Source organism: Convolutriloba macropyga, chromosome 3 (genome assembly GCF_964194025.1).
Source record: "Convolutriloba macropyga chromosome 3, txConMacr16.3, whole genome shotgun sequence".
Classification (NCBI taxonomy): domain Eukaryota; kingdom Metazoa; phylum Xenacoelomorpha; order Acoela; family Convolutidae; genus Convolutriloba; species Convolutriloba macropyga.
Genome location: NC_134470.1, coordinates 41,997,603 through 42,011,980, shown reverse-complemented (window position 1 = coordinate 42,011,980; position 14,378 = coordinate 41,997,603). Strand labels below are relative to the sequence as shown.

At 39.1% G+C, this 14,378-nt stretch overlaps 1 protein-coding gene across 1 annotated transcript in view; it reads left to right on the top strand.

Annotated features, from left to right (window-relative positions):
* Nucleotides 1–13,212, top strand: part of LOC142336216 (uncharacterized) — an 85,371-nt gene extending 72,159 nt beyond the window's left edge. Inside the window, exons 7-8 of the mRNA XM_075384886.1 lie at nucleotides 10,857–11,031; nucleotides 12,997–13,212. Of these exons, the coding sequence (XP_075241001.1) occupies nucleotides 10,857–11,031; nucleotides 12,997–13,197 (376 nt within the window). The 3' untranslated portion in view covers nucleotides 13,198–13,212. The remainder of the gene's footprint in view (nucleotides 1–10,856; nucleotides 11,032–12,996) is intronic.
* Nucleotides 13,213–14,378: the final 1,166 nt, after the last annotated feature.

Genomic DNA, 14,378 nt, shown 5'->3' with positions numbered 1-14,378 from the left:
CCCCAGCAAAGAAGCAGAAATTTGATCAGTGTAGTAAAGATGGTGGAAGCAATGTTTGAGCGCTCTCCCAACTATTTCAAACAATTTCAAAACCAGTTCAAGTTTTTAATTGCTGACGAAAAGCCAAAACTTAACAGCTTCGAATAACTATGCTGTGTGTCCTCAGTTTGAGTCAGAATTTTGTCAGTTACCCGCTAACCATGTGCTGATAAATTTGATATTGAGACCATGAGTGCAATCGATATTGAGACCATGAAGCCAATCAAAACTTTTGCAGTTCCCTGTCTCTTCACTACCTTCAGACACTTATTTTCAACTTCAACGAGTCTGGAATTTAAAGGAGATACATTTTCAAAATTACAGCTTGCCGTTGACTTTAATAACAACTCTGGAGAGAAAATGGATACAGCAAATGTACGCAAGCGACTTCCACCCTTGGCAACAGCGGCAACCAAACTACCAGAATCTACAGCTGTCACTAGCGGAATCTCGAAAACATTGGCAAGATCTACAACATATGTACCACAGAAAACGGTTCACAATTTTGTGTGTTCTACAATTTCTTCGAAAACTCAAACTGATTAATTTAGTAGTGAAACTTTGAAAAGAGTGGAATCAATTTTGAGTGGTCCTCATTCCGGTGCTTTTTGTCAGATTATGGATATATTTATGAGTGGTTTTGGAAAACTAAACATAGATTCTGATTTACTATTTGTTCGACTAGTATATGAAGAAAAAATTCAGTTTTAAAAAAAATTTAATTCACAACGTTAGTTTTGTTAGAGCATCATGTGAAGAGCAAAGAGAATCAAATAAAAATCACTACAATTTACAATTTGTCTATTGTCAAATATTAAATGAGCAATAAAAATACAAAAGAGTCCGCACAATTCTGAGTTTTGACTTTGAATTGGTTGGTTTTCAAGACATTGGTGGAACTGTACATTATTTTTTGCAATTCGTTGATAAATATTCTTGTATGAAGACAAGGATCGTCCAAGGGGATCAGCAAACAGAAGATGGTTGCTTGTTTTACAAATGAGGAGCCAGTGCGTGCCAGGACTTCGAGATTTTGACGCGTTTACTATTAAAAAAGTGTTTGATTTCAATTTTGAAGGAAAATTGTTTGCTGCAAAAGACCTCGAAATTTGTGCTTTAGTTTTTGACATCTCTGAAATGAAGCATTAATGTCGTCTTTGTCCATCAGTTTGTTAGAATATGATTTTTTGACACTCGTCGCGCACTATCAACAAAAATTGTACTAGCTTTTTCTCCAATGATAAAAATTTCAATGTTGGTCGGTAAGGCCGCTGAAAACTTCCAACTCGATAGATATGGAACAGTTTGTTAGCTCCGGATGTATAATATCATGAGAAGCTTGTTGGATGCTAGTCAGATCAAATACCATTATAAAATGGTTGGTATAGTCTGACAGACTTATTCCGTGTCCATTGTCAATATAGGCTAAATCTGATATTGTATTAAAATAAAGGCGTTTGTCATCAGTTGTAGATATTGGGCTATCAGCCACTGGTAACCCGTTGCGATAAATATATATCTCTTCCAAGTCAAATTTTTGAAAATGAAATGAATTTTGCATGTTGTTGTCCAAAAAAGCTTCGTTTGTATTGAGACAAATGGCTAATCTTCGGATTGGCTCTCGTGCAAAAATATCTTCTTGCTTCGAACTATGCAGACCAGTTGAAGCCAAAGACGTCTTTATCAAAGTTTCAAAGAAGGGATAGGCAGCAAGGCTAGTAAGCAAGGTTTTTCAATGACAGACACGACCTCGTCATTCAATGTCACCTTGCGAACGTGCAAATTAGCTTCAACAATTTTCACCTTGTAATGTTTTGCAGCATCATCAGAAACGATAACAAAATCATCAATAGATCTTCTGAATGCAATACGAAGTGTTACACCACTGTGCAAATGTTTATCACATATGAAAAAGTCTACCGCTACTTTACCATAAAAGGTGCATTCTGCAGACTCTCTGACTGAGTTTTTTCTTCGAGCAATTTCCGCTGCTTTTATTGCAGATGGATCTTCTTCGTAAGAATAGCCTTGACATGCCAACCAAGTGTTCTTTGCATCTTTGTTATGTGAGAACTCAGTTTCTATAAAACTCTTGTGAGCCTAATTTCCATTTGCGTTAGAGATTTTCAATCCGTTGGCTGACACTGTGCAGTCAGAGAAAAGTGAATGCAACACAATATGGCATAAGTAAGGAGCATCGGTTCTAGCAGTGTCAGCAGTAGCTGCCCCGTCATATTTGAGATCATCTCCGGAAGACTGAACAATTTTGCATTTGATTTCCAAAAAAAATTTTTGTAAATCAATAAAGTTGTTACGGTCACCAGTTACTTCAAACTCTAACATGGATCCATCAGGACTATAAACAAGTCCCAATTTTTGGCAAAAACTTCCATCGAAAGTCACCAAAAGCGCTGACTTCTCAAACAGATCCAAGGAGCTATGGGTTGCTTCGTTTGGTTACAGGTTAGCGATCATATTTAACTTGAGAGAAGAAATCAGACCGACTTCTTTTTGGAACTTTATTTTTTAAATGACCAACTTTTGTTTGGTTGATGTTTTTCTTGGTGATTTTTTTGAGTGACTCCTAATCGTTTTTCTTTGTTGGCGAAGTCTTGATCCCCCTGTTTGTTTTTTAACAGTGTTGCTAATTGTATTTTTGAGTGCTTGTTTGGGTGATTTTTTACTGCTGACAACGTCTAACAACTCTGGAGCACTTTGCCTTAAAAGTTCTTTTCCAATACGTTTTGCAGTAGGAAGAATGAAACGTCGAGCTAGGGGTGAAGTGACCCGCCCAATTCCCGCAGCTAATGCACCAAAACCGCTGCCTCTTTGCCTGTAGTGGCCAGGGAAATGTGGTAAGGATGTTGCTTGGTTAGCGTAATAAGAGTCCATGCTAATTGGAAAATTTTTGGAACTCAAGAGTTAAAATGACTTTACTGGTTCCCGAAAAGGGAACCAATTCTCCCGTTTCGGTGCGAAGCTCAATCGACATTGATTGTATAGTGTTTGATAAGAGTTTTTTGTAATCTAAATTGGAAAAAACAATTCGATGAGTTGGTTCAAGCTCGCATAAACTACCGTTTTTCAGACGTTGTTTTGAATCAATGACTCAAAGCAAGGGGGCTTTTGTATCACCAACGTACTGGTACTCAATAATATTCGTATATATGAAAATTAAGTGCTTTCCTGAGCAAAGATCAACGGGAAATTCTCCATAGTATGCTGTCGTTTCATCACTTTTCATTAGTCTGTTTGATGTTGCGCTTTTCATTTTGTAACCTATGTGTACTCCACTGCCATCTGGAATGCCCGTAAAAAAACAGATAATGCTCGGAATTTCTTTACTTGGAAAAGTATTTCCCTCATTTTTCCTCATCAAAATTTCAAACTTTCCGGTTTTCTTGATCTCTCTGAATGAAAAGTTTGGTAGTCCAACAGTTCGTTTGATAGTAGTTAGTATGTCAACAACTGAATTATATGTTCCCGTCATGATAGACAATTTCTCCCCGTTATAAGGACGAGAGATCACATTGGCTTCAGTAGCCCTTTTCTGGCTGTCTTCGTACCCTTTTAAGCTATATACTACCATGTCTCCATTTACAATATGCTCATTTTTTGCGGGGAAAATGATCTCACTGAGAGCTACTCTCCAGTCACCAGCGAGTGGAATTTCATCATTGAAAAAGTTTCGAAATGAACTGAAAGTGTTAGAGTCAAAAATTTCCATTGAAGCAGATGAAATAACATGCACAGTGAATTCATCAGTGAAACGGTTTTCACTCATTTTTCTCTATACGAACAAGCTGTAACTCTGGTTGATAAAATTTGCCTTCAATATTGTCACCGTTTGCATCAATAAGTGAAAACGTTGATGGATTGAAGGTTGCTAAGCTTTCTACTTCAAAAACTTCGTCGGTGAAAGATTGTTTATACCCTTTCCTGAAGGCTTCGTCCTTTTTGACAATTCTAACAAAATCTCCAACGTAAAATTTGGGTCTCTGAAACTTGATTGAAACTTGAGCGCTCAAAGAGACAAGTCGTGGAACATCCTTTTTAGTGACTATATTTGCAGAAAGTTTGGTTACGCGGTTGACCCATAAGTTAATTGTTTTCACAAATTGATCCAGTTTATCAATGTAGGAGTATGTCCACTTTTCTTCAATGTACTTGTAGATAATGTTTTTAGTGACCGAATGTTCCTCTCTGCGAATGCAGACTTTTTTTCACTAAAAGTGCTGTATAAATGAACTTTTTGTTTGTTGCATAAGGTTTTGAAGGCTCCAAGAAACTCTGTACCATCATCAACCCATACTTTTTGTGGTTGCTTGTTTTTTATCTTTTTTAAAGGCCGAGGCAGTTTCCAATGCATACTTCGTTTTTAAGGGCTCCACACGAAGGTATCTTGAAAGACAGTCGACCGCAACCAATAAATATTTAACATTTCTGTTGTATTTTGCTAGTTTATCCACATAATCCAAGTCAACGGACCAAATTTCATTTATGTCTTTTACTATTACTTTAAGTCTGGGAAATCGTAAACGAATTGGGCGATATTTTGTAAAAGATGGCTTGGTTTTCAAGTATGTTTTAACTTTACCAAACGATCATTTGCTTTGGATTTTTAATCGCGTTGGGTTTCCAAACGATGCAGGTCCCTTCAAATACAGTTGGTCCAACGTTTGTTTCTCAGAAGTAAGACCATTTTTGCTGTTTGGTCTTGTCTTTTGCCGTCTTTTTTCTTGTGCCCGTTTTTGTTTGGTTGGTAACTTGATAACCGCTTCCTGATTGTCCTCGTGGGCTTGCAAAAATGTCTTCTTCGCTTTCAGCTGCTTCTAAGATTTGTTTGGCAGAGGTATTCGACACTAAATGAGATGAAAATTCGAGAGCTAATAACGCTCTAGAATATTTTTGAATATCGATTTTCTTTGTTGACTGCTGTGTGTTATACAAAAAAGTTGACGCTTTTAAGCCAAGTGGTTGGTTGTCAATATGAATGATACCACCTGGATCTTCAATGAATACCGTCGGGGATTCTAATATCTTGTTGAGAATGATTTCTGCTCTTCAGATTTTGTTTTTCTCCATCATTCCCAAATCTCTCACTATTGACTGAAACGTTATAGTTGTACTTTTTTTTGACAATAGGTTCAATTTCACTGTCATCACTCATGGGCTCCTCTTTTTCCTCATGGACTGTTTCAACATTTATGCTGGGTTCTGTCTGGACTGCTCCATCCTCTTTTTCACTTTTCCGGTTTTTCAAACATGTTTCTTTGAATGAGAGACAAATGCGTGGCTTTCTGTTTGTAAACAGGATTATCAAAGATTTCGTTTTTTGCCGGTTGTGTTGACATGAACATTCTTTTGGGAATTAAAATAAATTCTACAGTATACATTATCACTTCCTTTGAAGAAGGTAACACGAGAGAGCAATACCTTTCAAAAGAACCGTGTTTTTAGCAAAAATCTGCCTTTTATTTTTTAAACTTGTTTGTTTTGATGAAGTTTTTTAAATGAATTTTCCTGGCCTTGTATCAAAGTTTTCTTGACGGGAACGTTACCGTTGACAACATTAAGCAAACACTCGCAAAGAAAGTTAATAAAACTATTTGGTGCCGACTTGATTAGTTCTTTTGATTTTATGTCCGATGTCTCTAACATTCGCCGCAGCATACAAAGCTCTTTCTTTCTCATTACTCAAATTCGTTATAACAGCTTTAGCTGGGGAAGGTAAAAAATGGATGGTCCTGGTGGAACAATATTGGAGCAGTAACGTAAAACTTCCGTTGTTGTTGGATCCAGATCGATCAGTAAATGACCAAAGGGTTGTTTTATTGCTAGCTCGTAGCTGTTTTTCAAAAATTGCGTGTTATTAAGCTGTTGACCAATTGAAACAATCTGTTGAATGTCACGGGGTGATTTAAATAAAATGATGTGTGTTGTATAAAGATCAATAGTTCGTGACCATTTACTTTGTTGAAATAAATTGTGTTTTACGTAAATTACACTAATGTTTTTGTGACGTCCTGCTGTAGTCAATTTCGAAAACTCTTTGTCATTGAAAACTTCTTCACATGAATTGTCAAACACCAACAGACAGTTTTCGAGCTCCGATATCAAATCGAAGCTTGAAAATTAGGTAAACCGTATGTTTGATTTTGCCTCTAGTGACTTAAATTAAATTTGGGTTGTTCATTTTGGTAGAAATAAAAAATTGAGAGGAACTTTGGAGAAAAAGTGTTTTCGAGAAACATTCTGAAAATAAGCTCTGTTTTTCCACAACATGACGGACCGCAAACGGCCATAAACAACCGGTCAGTTGTTGAAATGATTTTATTCATAATTTTGGGTTGGGAAGAGCGTATCCAACTGTACAAGAAAGAAGAGAAAACAAAAATGTAGACTCTTCACATTCCAGCTGGAAAAACACAATTTTTACCAGAGAAACTATTATGAGAAAAATTATAATAAAAACTTGTGTAAAATAACTTCCGATCGTGGTATCCTTGAATTAGAAAACCTCCATGATCGTCTTTCATGGTGATTATCATCAAACACTAAGTCAGTTATTGCCGCGCCCGTATCTAACTGATCCTCTGCTTTACACATTTAAAAATAAGTTTTTTTAAAAAAGAGGTAAATTTGGTTATTTCAGTATATAAATTTCATAAGTTACAAATTGTGAGTTTTGATTATCATTAATAAAAGTAATGGTGTAGTTCGCATTTACTCTGTCAGTTTTGTCTCTGAAAACAATTGACTGTACGTTGCTCCTTTCAATTCTTTGTCTTATTTCAGCTGGAAGGCTCTTATCGTTCAGTGACATCAGAACTGGTACTGCACGCTTGGGCTTAGTTAAAGGGGTTAGTTTCAGCTTTCGCATTTTCTCTTCCAAAGACATGGTACAATTGAAAGTACTCCAAAAGCGAAAGGTATGTCTTGAAGGCTTCTATTTCAGCTCCAGTACAGAGAATTTGCTGTTTCCTCAGTACAGTTTGACCACGACTGTCAACTTTTTCCTCTTTGACAAATGTAACTGTTAATTGATTTTCATCCGCTATACAACTGTAAACCACTAAATTTGGGGACAAGTTCACTTGAAGTAGAGACGGTGCTGCTTTTTCGGACTGTCGATTCATTCGTTAGCCACAGGTAAAAAAGTGCAGCTTTTTTTCTTGCACAGTGTTTATTTCTTTGTCGTATAGGACAGCTTAAAACATATAAAGTACAAATTGGTGTCTCGTGAAAAAATTTCAATTTTCAATTTTTGGGCATAATAAAATCTCTAAATTTATAACGTCCTTCTTGAGAAGTTCCTGAAGAGTTTCTGTTTTTTCTGTTCCCTTTGCATAAAAAGTTGCCAAGGGAAATCGAAGGTCTATGCTATCAAAAATTTGTTGCAAATAACAATATGGATAATCTCAACTCTCCCAATTCAAACCATGGAGATATTTCGACACCCAACTGTATGATCGTCTCTCACTCGAAGACAGTATGTTGAATGAATTTGGGGTTAAAAATGACACAGTATCGCAATAATTTTCTGTCGAAACAGCTAGTTCTTTGATAATAAAAGACTTTTTATGTCGAAAGCCTTCAAAATCAAGAACAACTGGTCGTGATTTCAACATTCCAGCAAACTGAATAAATTGCTTTTAAAAGTTTTAACATATAGACAGAAGGCAATTCCTGTCACGTGCCAAGGTACTCTTGTCACTGGACAGGGTAGGACATACGAATAGCCCGGACCTTTTTCACTATATTTAAAGACAAAACCTGAAGCGTCGTGAAGAATAGCATGTAACCTCAAAATTTTGTAAGACTTGAAATACTTGTCCAGAGGAGAATTATCAATACCAATCAGTCCACCATAGGGTCTCATTTTCATCGCAATATCCAAATCAAGGTCAGGATCCAAGTACTGACATGTTGCCAAGAAATAAACAAACCTTTCACCGTATTGAGAATAATCCTTTTTCAATTCCTAGTAAATTTCGTGAATAGCTTTCAAATCAACCGTCGCTGGGGTTGTAATGACGGAAAAATTAGTTTCAAGGCGGCCTATTCCCCTTAATCCCTTTCCGTCTAGGATAACCCCCTATTATCCCATGTTTAAGTATCGTAGGATAACCCCCCTCTCTTGAGACAGTATTTACTTACTACTTATCTGTATGCTTGCAGCCTGGATACCTGCCTTGAGGTACTTTCTTGCTAGGGACTCCATCTGCGGTATGATCTTCTCCACCGCCTTTGTTTTCGGGTCTCGATCTACTAAGTCGTTGGTCCCCCCATGATGACCACTCGCTTGACACCTTTCTCCATAAAGTCGTCCAGGAAGCAGTCCTTGGACAACCTCGACAAACATGCACCGGATGAAACTTTAGTGTCATCCATGAACACGCCGTACGCAAGAGTCGCTCAGTATCCCCCACTCGAATCTGCTGGTGAGCGTTGTCACAATCGTTCGAAAAAGTTCCTTCTCGCACCTTTATGTCCAGCTCGAGCAAATGCTGGGTTGCTTTCTCTCTGCTGCTAATTCGCTACGGTTTCTCCTCGGGTAACGTAGCCCTTCTCTTCCTGACCTCTGAAAAAGACTACCGAAAAACAGTACCAAATCAAGCAGCCGCAACGTTGGTGGGTACAGTTACCATCTCAACTGCAGGACAGTTCCTCTCAGGGCGGGGAAACTGAACGGACGAGCGTCACATCCCAGGATGTAAATGATTGATGTGACCTTTTCAGCAACCTTTTTCCACATTTTGGACACTGGCCTCGGGGGCGAAGAGAACTGGTGGGCTCTTCCCTCTTTCCATGAACTACGCCTCGATGTCTCGGGAGGTCACGCAGCAGGATGTTTTTGCCGCATATTTCACATTCCGCTCTCCCTGTCCCTGAGTAAGCTCGCTGGTGATTGTTGAGATTGCTCTTCTCTGTGAACTCTGTCTCTCGCAAACTGTGTATGTGGACTATTTTTGCTTCTCCCCGCGTGAAGGGGCCAGTACATCGAGTAGCGCGTTGTGTCAGCAATGAGAGATATCACTTTCTCTTCTTGCAAGTAAGAAAGTGGTCTTCCTTGCTCACCATATAAATAATAATTTTTATTATGTTTTCTTGTTTTTTTTCAGTTTGGACATTTTCTGCGTTTTGAGGTACTTTTTTGCTGTCTTTCCCGATTACCACTTTTATGGCAAGTCACATATTACATTATTATACACATTAGGTTACATAATACAATGCTCAATTGATATAGGGGTTGTCGCGCATGCGGCCTCGACATGGCAGCCATTCTTCACTAAGCTCTTGCCGGCCTCTTACTCTGTAGTGAGTCCCCTCGTGTAGGCCTCTAAGTACTTCCACCACTGTTTGACTCATGCCTAGGTTTCGGAGTATAGTCCAGAGGAGGGGTCTGTTGACACTCGGGTAGGCTTTTTTATGTCGAGTAACACCGCCCCTGGTGTGCCGAGATCTTGTTATTGTTGTTGTTTCTCCCCCATCACTCTCCTGACTTCTTCTTCCACGCGGTGAACGATTTGAATGGAGTCGCACGTCGATCGTTGTTCTCGGAACCCGTTTGGTTCTCTCCGAGAACTCCAATTTCCTCGGCCCAAGTTCTCAATCTAGTGGCAAAGATTTTGCCGATAATTCTCCCGACTAGCGGTAGAAGGCATACACCTCGGTGTGTATCCTCTTGGTCGGCTGCTCCTTGATTCGTTTGGAAGTGTCGGTTCCCAGCAGCTCTGCCGTGGCTTCTACTGTTCCTCCGTGCACTCTTTTGTTCCGGTCTTTGAGTATTTCGCTTCTCCCCGCGTGAAGGGGCCAGTACATCGAGTATAGCGTTGTCTCAGCAATGAGAGATATTTATTTCTCTTCTTGCAAATAAGAAAGTGGTCTTCCTTGCTTACCATATAAATAATGATTTTTTACTACGAGTTTTCATGTTTTTTTTGCGTTTGGACTATTTTCGCGTTTTGAGGTACTTTTTTGCTGTCTTTCCCGATTACCACTTTTATGGCAAGTCGCATATTACATTATTATACACATTATGTTATACAATGAGCAATTGATCATATTTGCTTTCTTTTGTGAATAGATTGAGATCTTAAATTTAATTGACTTTTTTACTGTCTTTGTTCTTTTTGTGGTCAATATCAATGAAGCCAATCAAAGCATTCATTTGAAATCTTATGATTTTTATGACTGCAGACTTAATTGTTCTCAAAGTATAAACGTATTTTTAATTTCGCCCTTTTTGTTTTTGGTCCGTAACGGTAGGAATGATCGTGCCTCTAATGCGTTATTTTAATTTGTATAGTGGTTTGAGCTTCAAGGGTTTTTAATTGATACACAAATTTGTAGGTAATTTGGTAGATTCTTCATTTGGTAGATAATTAAGTCAAAATTCTGATTGAGGGGGTCGGGACATCATGCGCAAACGCACATTGACGAGCTTCCTTGTTACATGAAATTTAGTGCCTTTTTGCAGGACTGCTCATCAGCTAAAATATCTATCTACAAATTTAAAAGATTTACGCTTGACTTCTTGATTTTTGCGTGACCTAATTTGCTCTTATCCGCAAATTAAGACTGTTGGTAAAACAGAAGAGATTGTAAGACAAGCTAACGCAAGGGCATCATAGCCAAGTAGTTAATTCTTCAATCTATTACGACAAAGGTCGGGGGTGTGAGCACCTTGTTCGGAAATTGAGCACCTATTAAAAATTAAACTAGGCTGCTGCGTTCTCAGATTTAAGTTACCCCCTGTCGTTCGAGATCAATTTGTCCGATGTCAGTCGGTTGATGTTTTTTGTCTGTTGTAGTGAAGTTAGGAGTCGGAATTCGTCAGCCAGCTTCCGTGCCTACCTGCTGTGGACTCTGGCTATTCTGCCTCTGATGCTCTGGGGCTCTTGCTCCGTGGACTCTCTCCTGACCAAGGACTCCATCACCTCTATCATTCCACCAGAATACTACGCCATGATCGACAAACTGTACCTTGTTAGTCATCAAGTCAACGGCAGATATTCATGTAAAGCTTAGTTGTAAAGCGGCAGATATTCATGTTAACTTCATTGTAGCTTAGTTGTTAAGATGTTGGACTTCATTCTAGAGGTACCGAAGCCAAGCCCCAGTGGGATGGAAGTGCTTTTGCACTCATAGCACATTTCTAATCTACACCCTCTCTAATTGCCCCTTATTTTAGTCCTGTTGGTCTTTTTACGACAAGAATTGAGATTCCACAGGTTTTTTAGCTGAAGTCATGACTTTTGTTCTCGAAAATGGAATTATGTTTTAGAACGTTCACTTCCATTTTCGAACATTGGACTTTAAAAGTGGCTTATGTGTAGTATATGAGAACTGATTGTAAAATTCAAGGTTAAAAGGTCATTTCGAGTATTTTTGATCCCATATAAGTCCCTCCAACCTATCTAAACTATCCCCTTCTCCCATGCCTACACCCACCCCACGCCTAACCCCCCCCCCCACTACTCCCTAACTATCCACCCCACCCCCACCTACCTATTCACATTTCTACCCCAAGATTAATTTTCACTCTGTATTTGTTTTTTCATATTTCTGAATATGTAGAGTTAGATAAGTTTTTATTGCACGACTCTTCAATTCGTTTCCGGTATTCTACTGCTTATGTTTTTTAGCTATAGCCAGGACTTGAAATTTGACTTTTGTTTTCGAACATTGACTTCTGTTTTAGAACTTTGACTTTTGTTTTAGAAAAATGGACTTTAAAAGTAGCTTAGTTTGCAATGTATAGTAATTAAGAGCTGATGCTAATATTCAAGGTAAAAAGGTCATTCTTTTTGATCCCATAGAAGTCCCCCCAACCTATCTAACCTACTCCCTCCCCCGAACTCTCCCCCACACCTACCCCTCCCCCCCCCCCCCCCCCAACACACCTACCCCCACCCCAACTACCCACATCACTCCCAACTACCCCCTATCTACCTGCCCACAGTACTCATAAAAATGGGTTTTGTCTCACTGTATATTGCTTTTTATTTCCTTTTGTCTAATCTAACCCTACATATTTCAGATATATAAAAGAAATAAGAAGCAATATAGTGATAAAAATCCAATTCAAGTGAGAATTGTGTGTGTGTGTGTGAGAGGGGGGGGGGGGGTGGTGGTTGCGTGGCGTAGGTGCGGGGGCTAGTTCGGGTGAGGGTTAGGTTAAATAGGCTGGAGAGACTTATATGATGGGATCAAAAATACTCGAAATGACCTTGAGTATTACCATCAGTTCTTCATCACTATATCTTACAAATTAAAGCTACTTTTCTAGAACAGAAGTCATGTTAGAAATCAAAAGCCAAATTTCAAGTCAAGACGTCAGCTAAAAACGTGTTTCTGAATTATGTAGGGTTAGATACAAGTGTTATTGAACGACTCTTCGAGTCGTTTCCGGTATTCTATCGGCTGTATTTATGCGACTTTATAGATAGATATTGATAGATTTATGTCTGACCCTTTTGACTTTTGGCCCTCAAAAACGGGATAAACAGGTAGCGGGCATTAAGTGCGCTCAGAGCCTTTCAGCTCACTAGTCTCCAAGTATGCGATCCACAGAAACTGTTTTGGTGCACCCAGACTTATGGTTATGGTGCACCCAACCCCCTTGTTGCCTCCCCCGCCAGCCCCCGGTGCACCCCCCCCCCCCCCCCCTCGATGGCTAGCTACTTACTGACGAAGCCTACCGCTCGGCGTTCGTTTGAGAGCAATTCGCCCGACGTTAGTCGGTTATGTTTAGTTTGTTAGTTTTGGTGCAGTTTCGGCCGACTCGATCTAATTTAAGATAGTTTTAATGAACACCCAGGGAACCTAATAACTGAAAACAAAATGACGCATGCAAGAGAATTTAATTCTGCCCCAATATTCTTGTACTTTGTCACAATCATTGCAAGTGACTACCGTATTTCTCTGGCTAGCTGTAAGCGTTTTGTTTAGGTTCCTACTCGACAGATGATATCAACAGTTCTGTCTGACTACAACCTGATAGCTGCCTGCTGTGCCCTCTGTCTTATGCTATTTCTACTTGGTGCTTTCATTGGACGGTACGAACTTGAAAATACCCGTTACTCTCAAAAAATGTTTCAAGCCAGCATATTGTACCTGTCGGTCTGCATATGGGCGAGTTGCACTTTTTGATAGGATTTGATTGGTTTTGCCAATTGTCTTGATTTTCAATGATAGTGTTAATGTTAGCTGCGAGATCCTGTTATTAATTGCTCTTGAACGCAATTATTGTAAACGTGTTGGTCTTTTTTTATAGCTGCGAAGCTGTAAGCTGAGCGTAGCTATATTGCGGTGCTCTTGGTTTTTTTTTGTTTCGTCGTCTGACGCTTCATTTTCGTTTTACATTTGTTCTAGAACATTCTGTCTCGTCACTGCTTAAATGGCTTTTTCGCGCTTGATTTCACGCTTTCTGCGTGACCTAAATTGCGGTTATTCAGAAACAGAATCTGTTCCTAAAACAAAATTGATTGTAAGAAAACAGATTGTATGGTCCGACAGCCGAGTGGTTAAGGCGACTGGCTGTTAATCCGGAGATCGCCGGTTCGAGACGCGACAGGGAAAATTTTTTTGCACCCAAAAACAACCTCCTTTGAAATAAACTTGTAAGTTTTATAGGCGGCGGCGATAACTATTATCAACTCACTTCTGTATCTTTTTCCATCTGTATTTTACGGCACGCAAGTCTTTTTCGCAGCTATTCCGGCAATCTGCCGGCTATGTTATGCAAAATTTTCACTTGACGGTTTTGACTTTTCGAGTGACTTTTACGCCCTTGACATTTTGCGTTTCGCATGATCTAAAATTTTCTCTCAATCACAATTTCAAGGAGCTTAACTCAATTGGTGGCAATTTAATACTAAAAGTCAAATGAAAAGTGCGCCGAAATTAGTGCCATTTTTCACTTTAAATCTTAATAGTGGTATATGTTAAACTCTAATGTGGTTATTTGAAGCCCACTATTGAATTTCTTAGTCCAATTTAGGCTCCCCGACCACCGACTGAAGCAGGCTGCAATTGATTAGAGCTCCCACTAGTCGTTCGAGAGCAATGCTTCCGACGTTTAGTCGGTCATGTTTTTCTATATTAATAGCTGCAAAAGCGATATCTGAGTTGAGCTTTTGTTGGCATCATCTTGGTTTTTATTAATAGCCGCCCTCATCTTCTCAGACGGCTGTTATAGCGCTCCTATTTTTTTACAATTCAAAGAATTTGAATTGTATTCCGGCGCTGTCTTTTTTACGACTCGAAGAGGAGTATTGGAGAAGTCCTTTTTTAAATCACTTTAGTTGGAGTGCATTTTGAAGCAGGAAATG